Genomic DNA, 24,507 nt, shown 5'->3' with positions numbered 1-24,507 from the left:
TTCATTCATTCATTCATTCATTTAATCTTAATGTTTTGATTCATTTATGGGTAATGGTAAAAGTCTATTAATGTGAAAAACAAAATCAATGTTTGAATAAATCCAATAGGAAATGAGATGTTTACGTTAAACTATTGCAGTGTTTTCCAAAGATTAGAACACTAAAACATGAATTGGTTTCCAAAGGGGTGTAAGTGTGCAGTGAGAGTAAAGTTTATAGACATTTTTTACTGCAAAGATTTTGATCTATGCACAGCTTTTACTGATCAAAGCCCTCATTAGTTCCACCTGTGCTTTTCCTACTAAGTGTCTGCTGTGAAAAAGGATACATATGATTGATTTGGGAAAGAAAGGAATAAGACATGTGATTACAGCAGGCTGAGTTTTGCAAGATCTCTCAGAAAGCAAAACAAGGCTTGTTTTTCTTATTCCTTTTCACTTACAGTTTTTTTATCTTGACCGTAATGATAAAGGGTGTCATGCAGTTGTGAAAAACATGTTGTTAATGTGTTCATCTGTCTTTGTACCTTGTAACCCCGTAGCACTCTGTGTTTCAAAGCATTCAACCTGACTGCACATTTAAAGGGAAGCCTGTCATGGTAGAACACATTAATGCCTTGTCAAGTGAAGAGTGTTTCTATTGATCCTAATCTGAGCTGTCAGGTCCAAGTTCTCTGCAATCATCAAGACAAGGATAATCCGTTTTGAAAGGGCTGCCTACCTCACTCACTGCAGACCAGAAGCCTTTTTACAGCCCACTATTTGACAAACGGCTAAGCCTCTGAAGAGGCTTTAGAGTGGGGAAAAAAGAGAAATTGATTTAATGCACAGACATGATGCACAGAATCTATTTCCACCTACTGTATGACATTTTAGTTTGCAGTTTGTGCACAAACTGGAGTTTTCTGTGTATTCACTTTAAATCTTCATGAATATGGCTTTTTAAAAGTAATAAGGATTGGTTAGCCCAGATTTTTTTAAACTCAATGGGGAAAAAAACGTGGTTATGGTGTTTGGCAGTGCCCTCATCGACCTGGGACCCCTCACAGAGTATGAGTGTCCTAAAGTCACCAGACTTGGCATCACCATAGACTGCAATTTTAAATTTGATAAACAGATTAACAGCATTTTAAAATGGTGTTTTTTTCATCTTCGTCTTTTATCAAAAGTGAAACCTTTATCCTTTAACCACGCTTTTATTTCAAGTTGACTGGCTTACTGCAACACTCTGCACTCAGGTGTCAGCCACAAAGCCCTCTCTGGTCTGATGGCATGACTTTTAAGAGGGGCCAAAAAGTGGGAACACATTACCCCAATCCTCGCCTGGGTCCCTGTTAATTTTCATGTTGATTTTAAGATTTTATTGTTTGTTTTTAAAGCTTTGAATGGACAGCTCATGGTGCCTAGGGCCAGACTTAAAACCAGGGGGGACAGGGCTTTCTCTTTGGTCGGCCCCAGACTTTGGAACGCCCTCCCCCTCCACGTCCCAACAGCCCCCACGGTGGAGTGTTTTAAGTCTCGTCTTAAGACCCATTTTTATTCCCTGGCTTTTTAACTTTGCTTGAGTTTTTTGGTCCTCTGTGTCTTTTATTTATTTTACTATGTTTAACTATGACTTTTATATATTTTACTATGTTTATCTGTTAGATTTTATTGTTTTATGTATAGCATCATTTTAGATTTATGCACTTACTTGATTATTCATTGCTAATTGTTATATGGAAATGTTTGTTTTATTGTTTTTATGATTCTATGTACAGCACTTTGGAGAAGTTTTTGTTGCTTAAATGTGCTATATAAATAAAGTGGATTTGATTGATTGATTGATTGATTGATTGATTGATTGATTGATTGATTGATTGATTGATTGATTGATTGATTGATTGACTGGATTAAACATTACCATTATCCATCTCTTGATTTAACATACATGTAGGTTCTCTCTATGCAAAATCTTTGCTATTTTACAATACACAAACATACTACAGTACCATGCTCCTTGGAAAAAAATGTCCCGACAGAACTTAATCCAATCCACAGTAAATGGTAGAACTCAATAATTAACACAAAGAGAGAGTTTTGCATTTAATTGTCTTTAACCCTGGTGGTCCCAGTGCAATGTGTTTCCCTTTGAGCTATGCAGGGTTATTTTTTACCCTACCAGCACACACACATACACACACACACACACACACACACACACACACACACACACACACACACACACACACACACACACACTTACCCAAATGATGAGCGATGTTTCCCAGCTAGCAGGAAGATAAGTATAACCTCTCCTATTTAAACCATTTATCAGTTAGCCACTGTTAATGAGCACAAACAAATAAATCATATTGATATCACTGCCTGGAAGTCCCCTCTAGGAGAGCAAAGTGAAACAGATGATGCAGGCATGAGCAGATGGTAGAAATACAGTCAGATGCATCAGGGTTACCTGAGGCGGACCCTTCACGCTGAGCTCTTTTATATCACTGCTGGAATCATGATGCTGCAGACAGAATACTCAAACCTGAAGAAATAACATTCTCTCTGTTTATCTCTTGATAAAATGCCTTTTATTTTAATATCACAACAAATAATACGTTTGTTTATAACTTTTATTCAAATACAACATTGTTCAGTTCCCTGCTCATACAAAAAAACTGCTTTCCTGATCCTTGTTTTTCATTGTTCATCACTCTCAAAACAACACTTGTAAGATTATGAACCAATCGTATTGCAACACTATCTTTGCTCTCAGTAAGAAATATCATTATTTAAAGACGCACAAGACACCTGTATACGTTGTGCATACACTGTGTTTAGCATTCTGCTCCTGTTCATACATTAAATATAATGGTGTGAGTCATTAGTGTGTGAACTGGTGCAGTCTGCGGCATCCACATTTAGTGATCTATTGTTATAAATTGGTATATTTTACAGAGAAAGCCTGCCTGGTGCAGCATCTATGATGCATTTCAAAAATCAGTCTCAGACTATGCTGTACAGAAAGGTTTGCTACCATTTTGTTATAACTGAAAATTGATTATATTATAACTGATAACTGATTTTTTTTCAACTAGTGGAAATCTAGTTGTAGTTTTCTATTTAAAAAACATCACAAAACTGTTAAATCTTCTTCTTCAACCTCGAGTCATCAGTCAGAATCTGGTCCTGCAAGAAACTAAAACAATAAAGACCACACACACACACACACACACACACACACACACACAGGTTTAAATGGCTGTGCATGAAGGATGTCCAAGAAAATCCTTCCACGTCAAGAACAAAAATTGTTCTTTCTCGTTGCACAGTAGTGACCAATTACTCCACATTCAATTTTGAAAAACTAATTTCTCTGTCACATGTATTGAAATTGTCTCAGTGCCATGGCATATTGAAATGCCAGCGGGATTCTATCAGTTCTACGAAGATTATGATAATTAGCTCCTCTTTTTCCTTGGACTCTGTGTTTTTCAGTGTCTTAATGTATCTCCTGCGGGGAAAAAGCTTAAATTGTCGTATGTCAAATTGTTGCTGTACTTTCTAGCTCACTTTATTATGTGTCTGTTCTCCTCTTGGCAAATTATAAATCTGCCCTGAAGGTTTGGAAATAATCACCCGAGTGCTGTGATAGGTATGTTTATGTCATATCAAATGTGACATTATTTAAATTCATTTGGAAGAATCTGCCTTTGTTCTCCATGTATTATCATCTATTTATAATTCTTCACGTCTTTGTTTTGCAGTGTGTCTCTTTTTCTGCCTTTTCTTTGGTTTATTTTTATTCTCTTTAAGTTTGTGAAACTGTACATTTGGTTAAAAAATGATAATAGTTTGCTCAATTTCACATGGACACAATAGAGCGTATCCATCATTGGTGTTATAAGTAATAACCATGCTTATTTTGCTATGCGAAGTAAAAAATGTGTTTACATCAGTCTTACCATTTACAGCAGTGAGCAGGGCTTCTTCTTGACCTTGGTGGGCTGGGGACAGAGAACGGCCCGGATGGCCTCATCGAACACAGTCTTCAGACCGCGCTGGGTCAAAGCCGAGCACTCCAGGTACTTCACTGAATCTACAAATTAAAAAGAAAAGTACACAGATCACATGTTAATAAAACTGAGGAACATAAAGACTTAGGAAGGGAAGTAGGCTGAAGTAAAAAGCTGCAATTATAGGCCTGTGTGTTGTTGCTGTATTTATCCAGTGTATGTAAACAGCTGTTTTAACTGTATTATTTGTAAAATAATATTGTATACAGGACATCCAATAGCACCAGCATGTTGACACCGTGATGGAAAAGTCACTGAAATAATAGTAAGGTGTCAGATGGGGATCTAATAGACTACTGCAAAATGTAATTACACCCAAAAATTCCTAAAATGTATTAAAAACATGTATTACTATTAGTGGAGCAGTTAAGTGCTCATTTTTGCCAGAATCTTTCAGTTTATGATACAAGCGTGAAAATTGGCATGAACACTCTCCATGGGTCACTTAACAAGAAAATTGTCCGAGACATTTGAAATTTTAAGATGGCGGCCATTTTTCAAGATGGCCGACACCTAAGTGGAGCAGTTAAGTGATATAATGGTTTATTTGGTGATACAAGCATAAAAATTGGCATGAGCAGTCTCTGTTGGTCACTTGACAATGACCCACCCACAGTTATTTGAATTTCCAAGATGGCGGCCATTTTTCAAGATGGCCGACACCTTCGTGGAGCAGTTAAGTGATATAATGGTTTATTTGGTGATACAAGCATACAAATTGGCATGAGCAGTCTCTGCTGGTCACTTGACAATAACCCACCCACAGTTACTTGAAATTCCAAGATGGCGGCCATTTTTCAAGATGGCCGACACCTTAGTGGAGCAATTGAATGATATAATGGTTTATTTGGTGATACAAGCATACAAATTGGCATGAGCAGTATATGTGGGTCACTTGACAATAACCCACCCACAGTTACTTGAAATTCCAAGATGGCGGCCATTTTTCAAGATGGCCGACACCTTAGTGGATCAATTAAATTATATAATGGTTTATTTGGTGAGACAAGCATAAAAAATGGCATGAGCAGTCTCCATGGGTCACTTTACAATAAGCCACCCACAGTTACTTGGGTTGACAAAAAAAACACTCCCAGCCACTTGAAATTTCTATTTTCAAGATGGCCGCCCCCTGGATCCTCAAAAGATCAATTTTGTCATAGAAATGTATTGGGTTTTAGATTATTCTGGAAAACAAGTTTTAACACATCATAATACAGTTGTGTTGATTTGTTGATCATAGACAGATTAGACAAGAGTATCTGCACTACCAGGGCACACTGGTGATATATGACTGCTGTTGGGGTTCAATGTCAGCCAATTGTAAAGTTAGTCAAAGAAGAGACGACAACTCTCTGAGTAGTTTTAGTTAACTGGGTGGTGTACAGATCGTACAGGGTAAAAATGGCATTGGATGAACGATCGGACTTAGTGTAGGGTTAAGGCATGAACTTAGTTGTATCCCATACACCAAAGTGCTTATTAAAAGGTGGTAAAAGGCTAAACCCTCGGCCTCTGCCTTTGAATTTGCTGCAGACATTGCAGAAGCCATCTTAACAGTTGAGAAAACAAACAGCAGGACACCAAGAAATGTTCCATTATTTCATAAAATAAATGCTCTGCCTATCTTACGTAGTCCAACCTGACTAGATGAAGGTGATGGCATAGAAAGCACATTGACAAGAAACAGAGCAAAATATAATTCAAGCTGTAAACTTATGTTCAACAACACACAGCTGGAAAGGGCCCAAAAGAGAGCATCTACTGCTGCTAAAGACACTAAAGATGCCAAAGATATCCATGTCAAGAGGTCAAGAAGATCCCAGACTTCTTATGAGGCTGGATATGTGTGGGGACAGGCATCGAAGAGACATCCACAAATGCCGAGCCGAGGGGATGGGTTAAACAGGACAAGGAGTGGAAAGTCTTCTGGACTCCACTTCCACCTATTGCAGAGAGTTGTTGGGAGTTGACAAAATGTGGGTGCACCAAGGCTTGTACTGGAAAGTGTAAGTGCTACAGATATGGACTCAGTTGCCCCTGCTAGAACTTATTTGCTTGTTTCTTTTGCCAGTGTATTTGTTGTCCTTTGTGTTTTCAAGTGTAGGCCTATGGCTCGGCTTCCCCTCGCCACATCGGCACATTATGTTCTATTTTGTCACCAGCCTATTACTGTGACATGTTCAGTTTTTACTTTGTAACATTGCTTTCACATTTTCAGTTTAGTTCCCTAGTATAGTTTCAGATACTGTTTGTCATGGTTCCGTGTCAGCCAGAGCTGCTGTTGCCTCTGGATCTCTCATTATTGCCAAGTGACCTACAGATACTGCTCATGCCAATTTTTATGCTTGTATCACCAAATAAACCATTATATCATTCAATTGCTCCACTAAGGTGTCGGCCATCTTGAAAAATGGCCGCCATCTTGGAATTTCAAGTAACTGTGGGTGGGTTATTGTGAAGTGAGACACAGATACAGCTCATGCCAATTTTTATGCTTGTATCACCAAATAAACCATTATATAATTTAATTGTGCCACTAAGGTGTCGGCCATCTTGAAAAATGGCCGCCATCTTACAATTTCAAATGTCTCGGACAATTTTCTTGTTAAGTGACCCATGGAGACTGCTCATGCCAATTTTTATGCTTGTATCACCAAATAAACCATTATATCATTCAATTGCTCCACTAAGGTGTCGGCCATCTTGAAAAATGGTCGCCATCTTGGAATTTCAAGTAACTGTGGGTGGGTTATTGTCAAGTGACCAACAGAGACTGCTCATGCCAATTTGTATGCTTGTATCACCAAATAAACCATTATATCACTTAACTGCTCCACGAAGGTGTCGGCCATCTTGAAAAATGGCCGCCATCTTAAAATTTTAAATGTCTCGGACAATTTTCTTGTCAAGTGACCCATGGAGAGTATTCATGCCAATTTTCACGCTTGTATCATAAACTGAAAGATTATATCACTTAGCCGCTCCACTATATCATGATATTTGGATAATAGAATCTTGATTTAATGGATTCCTGAAATCTTCTGAATGCAAAGCAGGAAACCTGCTTTATATTTTCTCAAATTATGTCTTTAATCTGATTACAATAGAAGAATCATGGATTGCAATTGCACCAAAGTCATATTTCTGTCCACCTGATTCATGCAATTAACACTTCACCACTTTTTACTTTGCTTTTGTCTCCACCAACTCCTGAGAAAAATATCAGGCTGTTTAGATGCTAAATGCTCCTCCACATAAGTTGTTCGGTCCTGCCTTAAATTTTGGTAAGAAATCAACAACACATCCTTGTACCTAAACGCAACAGTCACCAATTTAAACAGCCACAGATTAATCAACTAAACTACAAGTTTAAAATACTTCCTTAAGGTTAGGGGAAAAGGTTTTTGGGCTTAGAGAAAGACAGTTAAAGTAAAATAAATGGATGGAACTACTGGAAATTAGGTTATATATATGACGTAAAGCATGACATAGATATGACATAGCTAAATAAGGGCTACATACACAAATTAAATAATGCAGCTCGAAATACTCATGTCGTGTTTTGGTTTTTCTGGGGACACAAACTTTCATCTCCTGGGTTTAAATCCTGTCTTTGTTTGACCCATCCTACACCCCTCCCACCAATCTTAAGCGGACCGTTTTGTTCTTTGTACTTCATATCTTCACTTCTGCCTTCGCTATTAGACTCAAATGCCCCGTAGAAATGAAGGAAAATGCATTTTCCTTGTGTTTACTACTACAAATGACCCCTTTTACATGACATGTAGTAATTTAGCATCTCTGAATCCCACATCGGACAGCTTTTGGCTAACATTCTATCAAAATTTCACATTAACTACAAATCTAAATGATAATGTTATGTTTCCAATTAATTAAGTTGTGTGAAACTAGAGTCTAACATCTTGTCTTTCAAACCGTATATCCTTTTAACCGTGTACGTTAGCCTCGGGTTTACCAGAGTCGGCAAAAGGATGCTAACGCTGGTGAATTAGCCGTACGCTATCTGTTTCCCACATCGGACACTTTCATCTTCTCGTTGTAAAAATGGGGGCTGCTGATTTTTTCAGGGGCAATTGGATGTTTCTGGGTAAACCAAATAAATATCATTGTTATCAACCATCGTTATCAACACACCCGGACTGTACTTCAGCCCTTCACAATAAAATACAGTACAGTGAAAATATAGATGTTATTTTTAAGATTCACTTGAGTGTTGCCTGAGTGTTCTTACTGCTTTCTCTCATCAGAGTTACTCTCGTATTTTAATTAGACATGTAAATCTCCATGTACATAAATTAAATTTCACAGGTAGATTGTTAAATATGTATAAAACAGTTATGCCTACACTGGTGGTGGCGAACGGAAAGTGTGGCATTGCAGATGTGGCCGAAGAGGGAATATAGTACCGAACGGTGGCTGATCTGGGAAACAGTGACTATATAATCCATAGGTACACACTTGCAAAATAATGTGTGGAAGTTGGTCAAAATGGGTTGAAGGTATTCCTTTCTGTTAAAAAATGTAGTTCTGGAATGTCTGGAGTACTTTCATCTGTCAGAGGATGATTGTTGACTGTAATCAATCCAATCATTCTTGCTTTTATTGTCAGTGAACTCAACATACCAAGACAGTAATGAAAGTAATCGCAGACAGCACATCATAATACACTGACCACATTTTCAGCGCCTGGGTAATTTCACTCACTTATACATTTCTTTCATATGAGGACCTATCTCAGGTCACCGTACTCACCTATCTCCTTGGCCAGAGCCAGACCCTGAGGGTAGGTGATTGGTGCCAGCTTCTTTTCCTTCAGCTTTTCAATGGTGTCCTTCTCGTCCCTCAGATCCAGCTTGGTTCCCACCAGGATGATGGGTGTGGAGGGGCAGTGGTGGCGAACCTCCGGGTACCACTGGACAGAGTCAAAGGCGAACAAAATGAGAAAAGAGGAAAGGAAACGACGGGAGGTGAAGGCAGATGAGAAGGCAAAGTTGGTAGGCCAGGAAGTTCAAAAAGATGGCTGAAGGAGTCAACCTGGTTTCTCAAATTGTCATGAAATAAGTATTTAAATGCAAATGACATGCTGCAGGTATGAGAAAAATAAGTTTCAGCTCCAACTGGCAAATAATTGCATATTTTTTTCATACGTCTCTGGGTTGCCTTAACTCTCCTCTTTCACAGTTTCCCTCAGAATCCTTATGTTCACTTTATCTCTCACCCACAATTCCCACTTCTTTTGCTTGCGCCTTTCCCTCTGATCTCTCGTTTGCTTCTTCCTCTTCATCTTGTATCTCCCCTTTTGCTTTTCAGCTTCCTCCTCTTGCTCCCTCACTCTTTAACTCTTTCATCCTCTCCCTATCTATTTTCCTTTTTGAGTAAATAAATGATGCTATCTGCTATAAGAATTATATCCTGTTGTAGTTTTTGATTGGCAAATCCAACCTGCTTAGTGGAGTTGTCTGCTCACAAACCAGCCTGTTGACATATGGGGATTATGGGGTTTACCTGTTGAATCTTACTGCTACTTCTTTGAGTCAAGTCTTTTTAAATGTCTTGCTGTATATTGCTGTAATTTAAAACCACTCTGTAATGTAAATTCATGGACCTCTTGAGTGTGCCTCTCCTTCACCAGTTTTATCTTCTGATAAAGTCTTGTTAAAATACATTGTGAGTATTTCCTGAAACTGGCATATTCTCTCTGCAGCAGGCCTACTACACATAATGCCAGAGTTTTAGACTTGACTTGACTTTACTGGAGATTTTAAAGCAAAAAAGATTCCAGTTGGCCTAAAAGGACTTGAGACTTGTTTGATGGACTTAACTTCCTTAAAAGCTTCAGAGTTGTTTCACTTACTTGTGTTGGACTTGTCTCAGTCGACTTTTTCACTACCCAAGTCTGTTTGGTTAGTCCAAATCAGAGTGAAATTGAAACATTTGGTTCATTTTGTATTTAGTCTGGTTTGCTTTCACAGTGCAGAAACGTAAGTGGACCAAATCAATTTTTTTTTTTTTTTAAGAGAGGCGTGTACGAAGTTGGAGGGCTGGATATCTACTTGCACTATTATTTCTTATTGGTTGAAAAGTTGGCGGTGAAAAATGTAAACAAAGCAACATGGAACCGTGCGCAAACCCAGTTCATTTGATTCTACCGGCTGTAATCTGCTCTGGTGTTCAGACCAAACTAATGTGGAGAGAAATGGTCAGAATGAGCTCCTGTTCAGGCTCCGGGTCGTCAACAATGTGTTGATCCATAATTTCCACAGACGATGTGATGCGATCCTACAGCTGTATTTCAGCAATATGTTGATAATGCTGCAATGACAAATTAGCTTTAAATCAGTGGTAGAGTGAAACTGAAGGACACAAATTCAGAGACCCCCTCTGCAAGTGGTCTAGGATCACACCAGAGTACGATTGAAGCGTTCACGACCAAAAGAACCCTAACAAGGATTTAACTGCGCCCTTAACTGACTTGATTGTGACTTGTCTTGCATGACATGAGTTTTGAGACCTGTTGTGAAAGATCTCAGGATTTTACTTGTGCTTGAAATAAAGATTTCTATGCGACTTGTCTTGAATGAGTCATAACTTGATTTGAACTTGTCACCAATGATTTAAACCTTGATGTCACACTTGTTTTAGTTGCCTTGATACATGAGATTGACTTGAACAATATTCCATTGTCATGACAACCACTGAGATGCTACATTGTGTAATTTGGTATCTTCTTTGACCTTTAACACGTTTCTTTAATGTAGTGCAACAGTGTCAGAAGGAAATGAGAACTTTCACTCTTTACTAATGCCATAAAACGCTTGTTAACCCCTTTAGCATCTGTCTGAACTTTCTCTTCAGTTGATTGTGAGTGTTGTAATGCAGCACATAGTCAATACTACCTAATTAGTGATGGATGGACATTGCGTGAAAAGGATGCTGGTCAATCTATAATCCGCCGTGCCATTACTCTTTGATTTGCTTGACATTTAGCTACCCAGGGGTCCTGTTGTCAGTAGTTGTCAACTTCTTTATACACAAAAAAAAGGCTTCCTGAAACTGATGAAGGAAGAACTGTGAAGGGTTAGAATGGGGCCAGGCGTTTTAAGCAACAAGATCTCCAGCCTAAACGACAGAATGGACGACTGGTCAAAACCACCTATTCAACACATACGAGCGTTCGTCAAAATGACCCATAGGATCGTTTTGTGGCTTATGGTACAGAGCGCAGCATTCTAAAAATAGCACACATGCGGTCCATGGTTGTAAAGAAAAGCTGCCGTTTCTGTGAATTAAAGCTACAAAAGCACTGACCAAGTTAAGGGCCAAAAACTTCCTGGTAAGACGTTAGAAAAACAGTTTAAACAGTAAATATAAAATATAAAATAAATGGACGTAAATGCCGGAAGTGAAGTAGTTACAAGTGTGACATGACTACCGTATGTATGTTTCATTAAAAAAAATGTGATTCACAAAGTTAAGGAAGTCACAGAAGTTGCGTAAAAAATTGCTTCCTTTTGTTTTCACATGGGACACAAAGCTCGTTCTTTTGTGTGAAAGTCCACTGTTTGTGGGACAAATGAGCTTTGGTAGATCCAACAGTAATTATTCGTACCTTTGGTTGAATTCAGCTCGTTTTCTGGGTGAAAAATTATAACTTATGCTCTCTTTCCACCACTGAAATGTCACTTCATTGAATTACTTCTGGTTATCTTTATTGATTTCCTTTCATGCCAACTAATCCAGTGGGAACCACTTTTATGGTACCTTTGTTACTATGGTGACTCACATTAGATTCAAAATGAAGCAGCAGTGAGACGCTTTAAGACAATCTAATCAATATTCCTGATATCATTCCTTTTTGTTGCAGTGATGTTCTTATAGGGCATTCATAGGTTTGAGGAGCAGTGAGTGCTTTCTTTTTTTTTCCGCAGTACTCGTCCCTGTGCCATACTACGGAAACCAAGAGAGCACTTCAGATGAGAGTGCTGTACAATAAAGCTTTTAGTCTCACAATACATTCTGGTGATCATTTTTAATGTGTTGAGATTGAAGGACCTAATGATGGATCGTGCATTACCCTAGGAATAGAACATGGACCGAGGGCAGGATGAAAGTCTAAAATCTAGACCTAAAATGATTAGTTGACTAAATTCAGGCCATTTATGAAGACAAAACAGCAGCAAAGCAGCAGATGATCTTTGGTTACAGCCTTTCCAATGTGCTGCTTCTCTATTTGTATATAATTATATGTTTAATATTATATAAAACAATGCATATAAGGATGTAACATTGGGCTCTAGCAAACTCTCGCAGATCATTTACTGAAGTAAAAGTACCAATATGGTATAGGTATTTTATGGTATAGTGTGAATATACTCCATTACAAGAAAAAGTCCTTCAAGGACTATCAGCAATGTTAAATGAAAACATAAAAACAATACCAGGAATAATTTTGCTATGGTTATTTCTTCCTCTAACTATCTTTTTTTGTCTTGCAATCACATGCAAATCACCTCCCACCCAACTGGTTCTGCAAATCAAGTGGATGGGATGGATGGCTTGTGGATTCATCTTTACTGTGCAGTGTGTGTTGCAGAATAGCAGGCAAAATGCAAAGCAGAAAATCTGTTTGTACTGTTGGTGGCTTTTATCTAAGCAAGGTTAAATCGGTTTTGGTTTGATTCTTTTACCCTCGTCTAACTAGTGTTATTTTTTGTTGTACGGTTTATTTGTGACATAAAAATAATCCAAATAATGATGTAGCACAGATACATGACTCACCTTAGCTCTGACGTTCTCATAGGATGCCGGGCTCACCAGTGAGAAACAGATCAGGAAAACATCCTAGATGGATACACAAAGGAATTAGAGAGGGTAGATTAGATGGCATATTTGATCCCACAGTCACACATTAAGCAGTGCACTCAGTAACTTTAATATTATTTTCTCTTTCTCGTTTTAGTTTAATAAGATTTAACTCAGTTGGTTGTAGTATTGTATATGGACCCAGCAGCGGAAATCTTAACTCTCCTGGGTTTCACAGTGGGAGGAAAAATAGATTTTTAACTTTTCTGATGAACTGTGTATGCCAGCACATATCTGCAGTCTGTGTGTGTGTGTGTGTGTGTGTGTGTGTGTTTCCCCTCTTTGATGGGTCGACATCATTCAAGGATGCCACTGAAATTCCAAAGCATTTACAGTAATATTATCGAAAAAAAAACCCTTGAGAGTACCTTTTCTCAAAATGACAAGAAACATAGGTCCACACTTGTTCGCTTTAGACTTATAGTCCACTGTTTGTAATATAGGTGTGTGTGTATGTGTGTGTGTGTGTGTGTGTGTGTGTTTCCCCTCTTTGATAGGTCAACATCATTCAAGGATGCCACTGAAATTCCAAAGCATTTATAGTAATATTATGGGAAAAAAACCTTTGGAGTACCTTTTCTCAAAATGATGAGAAACATAGGTCCTAACTTGGTCGCTTCAGACCTATATTATTGTTGGTAATATAGGTGTGTGTGTGTGTGTGTGTGTGTGTGTGTGTGTGTGTGTGTGTGTGTGTTTCCTCTCTAAGATAGGTCGACATCACTCAAGGATGGCACTGAATTCCAAAGCATTTATACTTACATTATGGAAAAAAAACCTTTAGGCTACCTTTTATCAAAATGATGAGAAATGGAGGTCCACTGTTGGTAATATAGGTGTGTGTGTGTGTGTGTGTGTGTGTGTGTGTGTGTGTATAAAAAGCCATACCGTCTGTGGGTAGGACAGTGGGCGGAGCCTGTCGTAGTCTTCCTGTCCAGCTGTATCCCAGAGGCCCAGGTTGACTGGCTTGCTGTCCACCATCACATTAGCCGAGTAGTTGTCAAACCTGTGTGGACAATTAGTCAGTCAGTGGGTCAGTTTTTCTTTTAGACAATCAATTATTTGAACTATGAATGCAATCACACTGAGGTATGATCACACAATTAGACATCTGAGATGAGAAGCTTTTTTTAAATTACAGTAACCATAGAAAAGGAAATTTATTTTGAAAAGATTGGAAAGACTTTGTGATCACCAGTATTGTGGCTTTCATAATAATAGAAAAATGTGTCTATTTTAATGCTATAAAGGCAAAGCACTACTATATAATAGGCTACAATAAATATCTATTGGCTATTTATTGTCCAGTTAATAATCACTAGGGTAGTTGTCATTTAAGAATACAAACATTTACTAGTTGTTTGCCATGAAAATCCAAGATATAAGTGACTTCTGTTGTTCTGTTCTGTCTTGTTTGTTTGAGAAAATAACCACTGCAATGTTTCAGTCTGTAAAATTTAAGCTACACTGCCCTCATGTGGTTAAACTGAAACACTACAGTTTAATTTATCAAATTTGAGTGTTACTTTTCTAAACTGCCCTTTTGGCCCTGCACATGGTGCTACAGATAAGACATGGAAAAAAATAAAAAAAACATCAATTTCATATTCTCTTGAGTGTATGACAGAAAAAAAAAAACAGATCTGTGAAAATGTATTTATTTTCTTTAAAGACATCATGTGAAAACTACCCAACACAAGTTTGATTGCTGTTAACTGGATTGCACAAAAAAATGATTTAGCAAAATAAATTAAATTTAAATGAAATAAACTTAAATGCAGAAGTCTCAAATGAACCTTTTATTTGATGGGGTGGGTTATCTTATTGATGGATGTTTTTCATTTTGTAACTTGGATTGAGAAACTCAACTCTGTTTTAGCAACATCCTGCTTCCCCATCATATATTGGCTCATATTCGCCATCAGTTAGTAAGAAAACAAGTGCAAGAGATTCAAAGAGATACGATCATCCACGTTCTTGCCTCTTTTCACTGGTCATGAGTCAGTTTAGAGTTGAGCTGTTTTACTGTTAAAGTGCATCATGGGGCCTAAATCCCTGATAAAGATTAAGTGGATATCTAAATAACTTCTCACTTAAAAAAAAAAAATTTTAATGTCATCAGTTGTATTTTGCAATTTGTTAATTTTATTCTTAGTTGCTACTTATCCTGACATTTTTAAATGTTTTATGTGAAGAACACCTTATTACTTTGGTTTGAATGATGCTATATTCATAACGGTTATTATTCTTTTTTTCTAGAGTCAGTGTTTGAATGTAACTAAGTACATTTACTCAAGTACTGTACTTAAGTACAATTTTGAGGTTCTTGTACTTTACTTGGGTATTTCCATTTTATGTTATTTTATACTTCTACTCCACTACATTGTTGGACTTTTTACTCCACTACATTCAGCTGACAGCTTTAGTTACTTTTCAGGTCGAGATTTAACATGAAAAACATGATCAATTTAAAGGGATTTGACTTTTTTTTTTTTTTTTTTTTAATGAAGCCTCATTATAGTATATAAAGTAGTTAAAATTAGCTCTACCTTGATGAAATTAAAACGCTGCATGCATAAAAGCATCACTAGTAAAAATTGAATAATTTATCAAGAAGATAAAAACAATCTGAGGAAATCCATTCTGCATGACGAGTACTTTTACTTTTGATAATTTAAGTACATTTTGATGCTGATACTTTTACTTTTTACTTAAGTACGTTTTGAATGCATGACTTGTACTTGTAGTGGAGTAACTTCACAGTGTAGTGTTAGTACTTTTACTTTAGTCAGGGATCTGAATACTTCTTCCACCACTGCCTAGTTTAGTGTTTAGCTCACAAGCACTGCAACATGACTAAACTGCTGAACTACAGATAAGCGTTCATCTTTTTTTTCTTTTCTTCTCTATTTACCCGTCAGCATTTTTATTTTTTTTTCAAGAAAGCGTTTAGGAAAGAAGTGTGCTATCCTGACTTGAAGGCTGCTGCCAGCCTGAACCTGTCAGTGTTAACACCAGCACATATCTGCAGTGTGTGTGTGTGTGTGTGTGTGTGTGTGTGTGTGTGTGTGTTTTAGTGCTATCTGTGTGCATGCCATATTTGACTGTGTGATGTGTATCTTGTAGGCTTGCACACAATTGCAATTTATTAGTGTTCAGACAGAAACATGCAACATATTTATGTGTAATTTACTATATGTTTTAATGTACATTCAGACACAGAGAGAGAGAGAGAGAGAGAGCATGTGTCTGTGTGCGTCATACTCACACAGTAGGAATGTACTCCCCGGGGAAGGCATTGGTTGTGTAGCTGATGAGAAGACATGTTTTCCCCACAGCTCTAAATCACACAAGTAAAAACACATACGAGACATTAGGAATAGACAATAATGCAGTTCCAGGCTATAAGATTTGAAGACAGTGAGAGAGATTGAAGCTAAGCAGGGATTTATCAGGAGCAAAATATTTGTCCTGAGTCCATACTTTGTACAGTATACAGTAAATACAATACATTCATCTTTCATAGTATACTTTTTGGGAATGAGTATACAATTAAATCACTCTACAATTTTGAGATGCCAGTTAAACTTCACAAAGGGAGAGCAGAATACTTTTCCAAAGATTTCAGGTTTGTGTTTTTGCAGATATCTTCTGAGGTCTTAGGGTCAGGGTTAGCAACTCATCTATTTTCCTTTTTTAATGGGGGGAAACCGTCTTGCTGTATATCTTCAGCCTGCACTCGATTTAGTTCGATTTAGTGAATATAATAGAATCAGGACACAGCTGACAAACAGATGAATTATCACATGTATCACAAGAGGTTTATTCTATAAACAGTCAAATTTTAAAATTGAGATTGAAACGTTAGACCCACTAACACGATCATTACCAGAGCCTATTGAGCAGCTTGTCTCAACATCCACAGTGATTAAACGACATGGCTGCATGCAGGAGATGATCAAGCATGTATCAACTAGCCGTGTTCTCTTTTTGTTCCACAGCTTTTCTGTCAGCTTTTCAACAATAACACCAGAACTCGTGGCCTGTCTTCACAAAGGGAAAATTACACTCTGGATGAATCTGATTGCCTTGTTTATTTAATCAAACAGAAATTGCAAAGCAGTGGCATGTTATGAATACCTAAGGGCCTGATTGTAGTTTGCCTGTAAGGTTGACGCTGAGGCAGAATCTTTGCTATATAGTAAACTTTTTCTTTTATCTGTTATGGTCTTGAAATTACAGATATATTTCACTCTTTTGCTCACACAATGTCTGTAGGCAGGCATGCCCTGGCAAATTCAGACTGTGCCCAAATAGTGAGGAACTGGTTCACCACCTTCGGCCTTCAAAGGTCCCCAAATCAGCCTTGCTTGGGTTGGAACAATACAGAATATCACATGAAAGATTTGAGTTTTGCACTTTTTCTGTGCCTCAGATTCAGCATGCAATCTTGTTATTAATGCTGGAAATAGTAGTTTTTTTATTTGCCTTTTCTTTGCTTGTTGTTTGTCTTTGGTTCTCAGTTGATCCACTGATGAGATGGGTTAAAAAGTCAGAAAAAAGAGTAATGATTGGATCTGAAGTATAATGTCAAACAAATACAAACGATTGGAAACTAAGTTTTCATGTGCTTTCATATCTTCTGCATATGTACAAGCCTATGAAAGGTGGAAACCAAATTATGCAGTCTATTCAGAATCACAGCTATTTTTGATGCATGATTAAGACATCATGGTCAGCGCAAGTCAGACAATGAGGCAGAGGGGTTTTCCATTGTTGAAGCTCTTTGTAGAAGGTTGAAGTTATAGCACTTTAGATCACTTTACTGCTATAATGGAAGTTCAGATGAACAGCCTAAGTGGATTAGTACAGCTGAAGCATGCAATGTTTGTTCCGCTGGGTGTTGTCCAGGAAGGTTATAGAGACAAAAACGTGAAAATTGTGAATAGCATCTGATTATGTTTCTGCACCAACCTGCTTAAGTTGTAGTTCACCCATATCAAAGACAAAAACAGTTACACTCTCAGTGTTATTCCACAAGATTTGCAATCATGGCAAATTAAATAGCCCCTCTGTTGCCAGTATCAGGCAATGAAGATGGTTGTACTTTTGTTTGTGGTGCAATACATTGAAAAGTCCCACTGAGAAAAACTGGACAGTTGTCAGTATTATTGATAGATCCCAGTGGAAGCAATGAGGTCTGTGGATTGTTTGGGACACTGTTTTCCAAAAAAAAAAGACAGCTGAGTTCTTAAAAATACAAATTAATGTCTTTTGGATGCTGTTGGAGCGTAGAACAGGTACAGTTAAATAAAACTGAATATTGTGAAATAGTTCAATATTTTTTGTCAGTCATTTCAGAATGTGAAACTTATATATTATAAAGATTCATTACACATAGAGTGAAATTTTACACTCTATGTGAAATTAATCTATATAATAGCTTTACCTGTAAGTCTAAATTTGACTACCAACTTCACTAATAGGTCATAATGAGCATTTATTGCACATGATTTTGTCAGAATGCAGCAAGGACCCAAGTGTAAATGAGAGACTGGACACCGAAGAAATATCTAAGGAGATTGCCTATCTGGTGACACTCAAAACTAGACTTGTAGTTGGCAAAAATGTAGAGGTTAAGGCGCCGGGCGGTAGATAGAAACTGTAAAAACAAGCATTATCATCAGAGTTTGAACTTTCCGACGGTCCTTGAACAAAATCATCAGTTCTGAACTTTTCCGTTACAAAAAGTGAACAAAACGAAGCTTAAAATAGTGATTTGTGTCATAAGATATGACTCAAAAAAAAAAGGTCAATGTTGTATATAAAGTACACATTTTTACAACTGGAGAATACAATTTGCTTTGGGTCACACAAATAATACATTGAGAAATAAAATGTAAAGAGACATTTCATTTCATATAATCTTAATTTGTCACAGCCACAGGCAGCCACTGCAGAAGGTCGGGTTGCCTACCTCTGCCATAGTGCATATGTATCTTACACCTTTTCATTTATGTGAGAAATATGTGTGAGGAATATGTACTTCACTCAATTTTGAAAAAAGTATGAAAAAAGTTTCCATAGCATTTACACTTTTTGTTAAAATAACACAAAAACAAAAGATGTGTCAACGTTTTTGTGATATAACATCTAAACAATCATAAATTCCACACGTTAGCAGAACAGTTTGAACTATTTCAAGTTTTTTAAAAAGGCTCTTATCATTAAAGATAACATGTTAAAGAAAGAACAAGATGACTCAGTGGTAGTGGTAATGGTGGTATGAGCAGCCCAGCTGTCACTTATGAAAAGCTTTGCGTGTCTTTGTGAGTCCTCCTATCTTTGTGGGGACCAGTTTAAATTTCAGACATTGAGTTTGATGACACGCTCTCGAGTTGTCATTTCTACAAAAGGCTGCTTGAGGATTCAGACTTCCAGTTCATGTTAGAATAAAGTTTAGGTGAAATATAAAGGTCAGGGTTAAGCATGCAATTGGTTGGGATTAGGGCTTGGTGTGTTATGTCAGTGAAGGCTCTCTGAAGTATAGAAGTGCATGTGTGTGTTTTGTGGTTGGGTGTGAGTCAAATAGGAACTGATCTGTTTCAGAAGCACCAGTTAGTTCTGAAAACAGGAACCAGCCAAACAACAGACTTTAACCTCTGATCTGGCTCTGTCTCTTTCTTCTTAATCTAGTTTTCCATCAGCTTCTCTGTCCCCTGCTGACACCATGCTACATTATCTGCTTCAGCCTGGCCTTCAAAAGAGATTCTGTCCCTCTCTGTCTTTCTCTTTTCCCTCTACAACACTGTATTTATATTTATATTATTATATATATTTATATATATACTGTATCCTTTTCTCCAAATTTTTTTTCTCTATCTTTGCGAGCCTGTTAATTAGAAACGTCACACCAACTTTCTCTCATTTATTCATCAGTCCTACACTCCCATCTACCTCCACTTCTCTCACTCCAAAAAACACAAGCCTCACTACATAATCAAATTGTTTCTACTACAAGAAGTAAAAAGGTGTCAAATAGCAAAATACAAGTTGTTTAAGTAGAAATATGGCACAGTAAAGCTTAAATGGTTTCAAGGGGTTTATGTTTTTTCACCTTCAAACATACAATGTCCTAAAGTGCAATCATAATGTGGATCATTTTTTAATTTCATCCGTGCATCATTATGAAACAAGTGGTGCTGGAGGTGTGGAGACGTAGGTGGAAAGCTAAGCGCTAATTTGCTAGCCAGAGAGGAACATGCAAGTCAAAGTAGTTCTCAAATTTCATTCTTTTTTGTCTGCACTGTGTTGTTAACTCTACTCAGGCAGGATTGTACATCATAAAAAGCCGAGGGAGTATAAAAGCTCTCTGAAGTAGCAGCCAGTTCAGAAGCTTGTTTGCTGCCGGCAATGGTAGGGAAGAATGAAAAGAGAGCAAGCTAGTCAAAATGGTTTTAAACAGTGTTGGATGTAAGAAAATTGGCTTTACAAATGTTAAGACTATAATTTGGTAGACAAATTGATTTTGGTGGGTAAGTTAGTGAGCAAATTTTGTTCCTATAAATGTTATTTTCATTTTTTATTTCCCTTTTGTGTAAATTGTTAATACTTTTTATATCTCTACATGTCTAAATTGTTAATTGTTAATACCTTTTTTACATATTTTCTACTTGTTTAATTGCTAATACCTTATATATATATATATAATAGTATGCTGTTTGTTTACTATTTATTGTTACCTTTATTGAAATCTCACTCTATCTTGCTATCCACTTTGCTGCTGTAACACTGGAAATTTCCGCGTTGTGGGACAAATAAAGGAAATCTTAATCTTAACACTCGATGTAACTGTTAATTTGCTTTGTTTACAAGAAAACTCCACACATAAGTAAAAGTTGTGTTTCCTGCTGTTGAATTATGTATTTAATCAGGGATTTGTGTATTTGTTTAAATTTGAATGGAACTAAGCTGTAGTTGAAACAGTACATCCATCCATCCTTCCAGCACTATAATAAAGCCATATATCAACAGCATGTTAGCTTGTATGTACACAGTGACTTGCTGAGAAACAGCAGACTTCCCTACAACCTACGACCAACTTCCTTTTTTCTCTTTCTCTTAACAGCAGCTTAAAATCCCATTTTTGAAGTGTGGTTTAGTCACAAACACATGTGAATGAAGCCACTGGGATTGTTTTAAAAAACAGTACTGTTTCCACAAGGTCCACCTGCAAAAGTTCTCACGAACTGGTGGAGCCTCAAACTGCTTCTACAGCACAGGATTTTTGCAGAGTGTGCGGCATGATGCTACGTTAGCCCCTACAAGAGTTGATCAAAAAAAAAAAAAAAAGAACATGGCAGAAATTACTCATACCACCACCAGCTTCAACTGACAGCTCCTCAGCCCTCATAAGGCCAATATGCTCTTTGAGAAGTGCTGCCGTTCAGACATTTTAGCAGGAGTATTCTGATTATGTTTTCCTCACCCAGTTGCAAGTTTTCAAAACACTTTCTGCAGGAATTGGCCAGGTGTTCACTGGTGTAAAACTGGGCAGTGTTCCAGACTCTCTGCACATTCTTTTCTTCACATTCCTCACATTAATTTCCCCTTGTTGGTGTTCTCTGCAGAGCTGCTGCACCAATCACCTTTGTGTTGGCAGTGTGTTGTAAAAGACACAAATGGGGAAGCATGATGACTACAACCTGGGCCAAGTTCTGGACAACAGCCATGACAGATGCTGTGATAACATAGAACCCATGAGGTTGTATTTTCAAAATAAAAGATTTTTAAAGGGTAAGGCATTTATATATACTGTACAGTACTGTGTAAAATTCTTAGGCAGCTGTGGAAAAATGCTGTAAAATAAGAATGCTTTCAAAAATAGAAATATTTATAATCTATTTTGATCAACTAACAAAATGCAACAGAAGAAAAATCTAAATAAAATTAATATTTGGTGCGACCACCCTTTGCATTCAAACAAAAATCAATTATTCTAGGCATTACTTCCACACCTGCCTTAAACTTTTGCGCAGCACTGTATAAAAATACAAGTAAAGGTAATGTTAACTTAATTTCCTTATGCACAATTATTTCAAACATCATGTATTACGAACAACACAATCCCATTATAGACACCAATATTAAGAGAAGTCTAGTTTGGGCACAGTTGTATCTTGTTTTTGGCTCTATAACCAACATTAAAAGTTCTAACTTTAAGCTCTTGACTTATTTTTTTGGGACGGCTGTGGCTCATTTGGGAGAGTGGTCGCCCAGTGCTCGGATGGTTGGTGGTTCAATCCCTGACCATGGCAGCCTACATGTCAAAGTATCCTTGAGCAAGATACTGAACCCCAAATTGCTCCAGATGCTGCGTTCATCAGTGTGAGAATGAATTCCCAATGATGGCAGGTGGCACCGTTTAGGGTAGCCTCTGCCACCAGTATTAATGTGTGTGTGAACAGGTGAATGAGCGCAGACTGTAGTGTAAAGTGCTTTGAGTGGTCGCAAATCGACTAGAAAAGCGCTATATAAGTGCAGGTCCATTTGCCATTTACAACAAATTCTCCAAATTTAATGATGATGAATAAATATTCCATTGGTCCACGCTCTCCGCAGTGGCACAATCATCAGGATTACATATCTGTTTTAAAAATAAAACTGTTCTTACACTGCTTAGGTTGTTGTTTGGTTAGGTTTAAGCATAAAAAAATTGGTTATAGGTTAAGTTTAAAGTGCCAATTGCATATTGATTGGTTGCGCGCTCTCAACATGCCAGCCAGCGGCTATGCTAAAGCTGCTAATGCCATCGCTAGCGGTTCAAAAATAGCAAAAGCGCCGACAGAGCTTACGGTGTAACCTGAAGCTGAATGTTTTAGGTCTGGAAAGTGTTATCAGTGATAACCGTCATATGACAGCAATGCAGAGCGGCGGCATGTGTAACACACACACAAGGACTAACAGCAAAAGTAGCTTCCTCACAAATTGTTTGTTATCGTTGTTGGGTTTTCCACAAAGAACAGAGAAGCTGGAATTAAAACACGCAAGGAGGGATTGTCACTTCACTTTCTGGTCAGGACGCCATTTTCCCCACTATATCTTTACACTGTAAATAGTTATTTACTGCTATATTAATGTTCAGAATGTTGCACACAGCCCCTTTAAGTTTAAATTTGGGTTCAAATTACTACTTGTTGGGATTAGGCCAATCTTATTGCCATAGTTACAATTATAAGCATTTGGTTACAGTTGGGAATGATTGTAGTCATTGTTAAAAGAACTTTTGGCAGTTAACTGTAAAAGAACAGCTGTATCCCATTTTAAAGTCACACATTTTGTTCAGTTTATTTTATATATGCTGAATTAAACCAAAATAATAAAATTAATATGCCACTTTCCAAGTAGCTCCCTACTTCTCCATTCTTTAAATTTAAAATTAGAGTCAGATTCAACACACACAAGGAAATTGAGCTTGCTGTGTCCTACCTGTAAATGTTTAATTTTATGACACTGTTCACTGCTCTTTTGCAGCAACAGCTACAGCACTTCCGCTTTTACAATTTCCCCCATCATGACAACCGGCCCATTTGCCCCACCTTCACGAATGAGAGTAGAATTTAGTTTTCTGATGTGGTAGACAAGACATTGTCTAAACTTGTTCTGAGAGAGTACTTTAAAGTCTTAACAATGAACAAATTCAGCAGGTTTGCTCACTAAAAAAGTGCAGTAATTCCTAATTACAAAATAGCTCTTTCCTTTTCTCTATTTTTTTTTTCTTCTTTTCTCTGCCTAACTTTATGAGCCACTCTTTCTGGGCATTTCTTTGGATTTCCATCTACAGTGAAGAGGCTGTGCTCTCAACTTGCTGCAGCATTACAGCATTTTCCTACATGTTGTGGCCTGCACCATCCAGCACCCTCACTCTGAATCAGCGCTGTCAAACACACGCCTAAAGATCTACTCGTAACACTGGACGGACTGTGCTCTCCAACAAGTTTAAGAGAACAGCAGTCTTAAGTTTTTTGAGTTTTTGAACACCACATCACACTGCCACATCACTGCGGAAGTTGATGAAACTATTACTCAAGCCTGTTCAGGCCATGTAAAAACTTGACATTTCTTTTAAATTAACCTAAATTCAAAGCCTAGAGCTAAACATCACCACCACGCTCATCTGGATTAGCACCTCTTGATTTCATACAGCAGCAGCTAAAATTACAAGAATGTAAATGTATAGTAAAGTAAAATAATGGCGTACCCATCTCCCACGACCACACATTTGATAGCCTGCATCCTGTTCCGCTCAGCTTCGTCTGTGCTCTTCACTGTGACAGAAACAGACTCAGAGAGGAAGGTTCAGAGACGCAGATCAGCATGCAACTACAGGAAATTGTTACACACCTCCCTCACTCCCCTCCCTTTGCTGCCTCTTTTTTGCTGTCTCTCTTCCTTCATTTTTTTTGTTGCACCAATCTCTCCTTCCGCTTTTGTTGTGTTAATTCTTCTCCACAACAGAATTTATGCAAGCAGTGTGCAAATAGTACAAATTACAGTCGAA

At 37.6% G+C, this 24,507-nt stretch overlaps 1 protein-coding gene across 1 annotated transcript; it reads right to left on the bottom strand.

Annotated features, from left to right (window-relative positions):
- Positions 1–2,560: 2,560 nt before the first annotated feature.
- rac2 (Rac family small GTPase 2) lies at positions 2,561–24,281 on the bottom strand. The gene is made up of 7 exons (XM_059332550.1): positions 24,208–24,281; positions 16,216–16,287; positions 13,836–13,953; positions 12,864–12,926; positions 8,838–8,997; positions 3,951–4,084; positions 2,561–3,184 (listed from the first exon to the last, which is right to left on the bottom strand). The coding sequence occupies exons 1-6, from the start codon at positions 24,240–24,242 to the stop codon at positions 3,954–3,956; spliced, it is 579 nt and encodes a 192-aa protein (XP_059188533.1). The 5' UTR covers positions 24,243–24,281; the 3' UTR covers positions 2,561–3,184; positions 3,951–3,953.
- Between the last annotated feature and the right edge of the window lie 226 nt (positions 24,282–24,507).

The sequence above is a fragment of the Centropristis striata genome, chromosome 1 (assembly GCF_030273125.1).
Source record: "Centropristis striata isolate RG_2023a ecotype Rhode Island chromosome 1, C.striata_1.0, whole genome shotgun sequence".
Lineage (NCBI taxonomy): Eukaryota > Metazoa > Chordata > Actinopteri > Perciformes > Serranidae > Centropristis > Centropristis striata.
This window is presented reverse-complemented; position numbering and strand designations above follow the sequence as displayed.

What these genes read in the sequence shown, in the direction of transcription:
- rac2 (XM_059332550.1), bottom strand. Translation starts at nt 24,242, where the DNA reads ATGCAGGCTATCAAATGTGTGGTCGTGGGAGATGG. An exon ending in CACTGTCCTACCCACAGACG is followed by an intron (nt 12,927 to 13,835) that starts GTATGGCTTTTT and finishes GTATCCATCTAG; the next exon opens with GATGTTTTCCTGATCTGTTT. An exon ending in ATGAGAACGTCAGAGCTAAG is followed by an intron (nt 8,998 to 12,863) that starts GTGAGTCATGTA and finishes GACTCTGTCCAG; the next exon opens with TGGTACCCGGAGGTTCGCCA.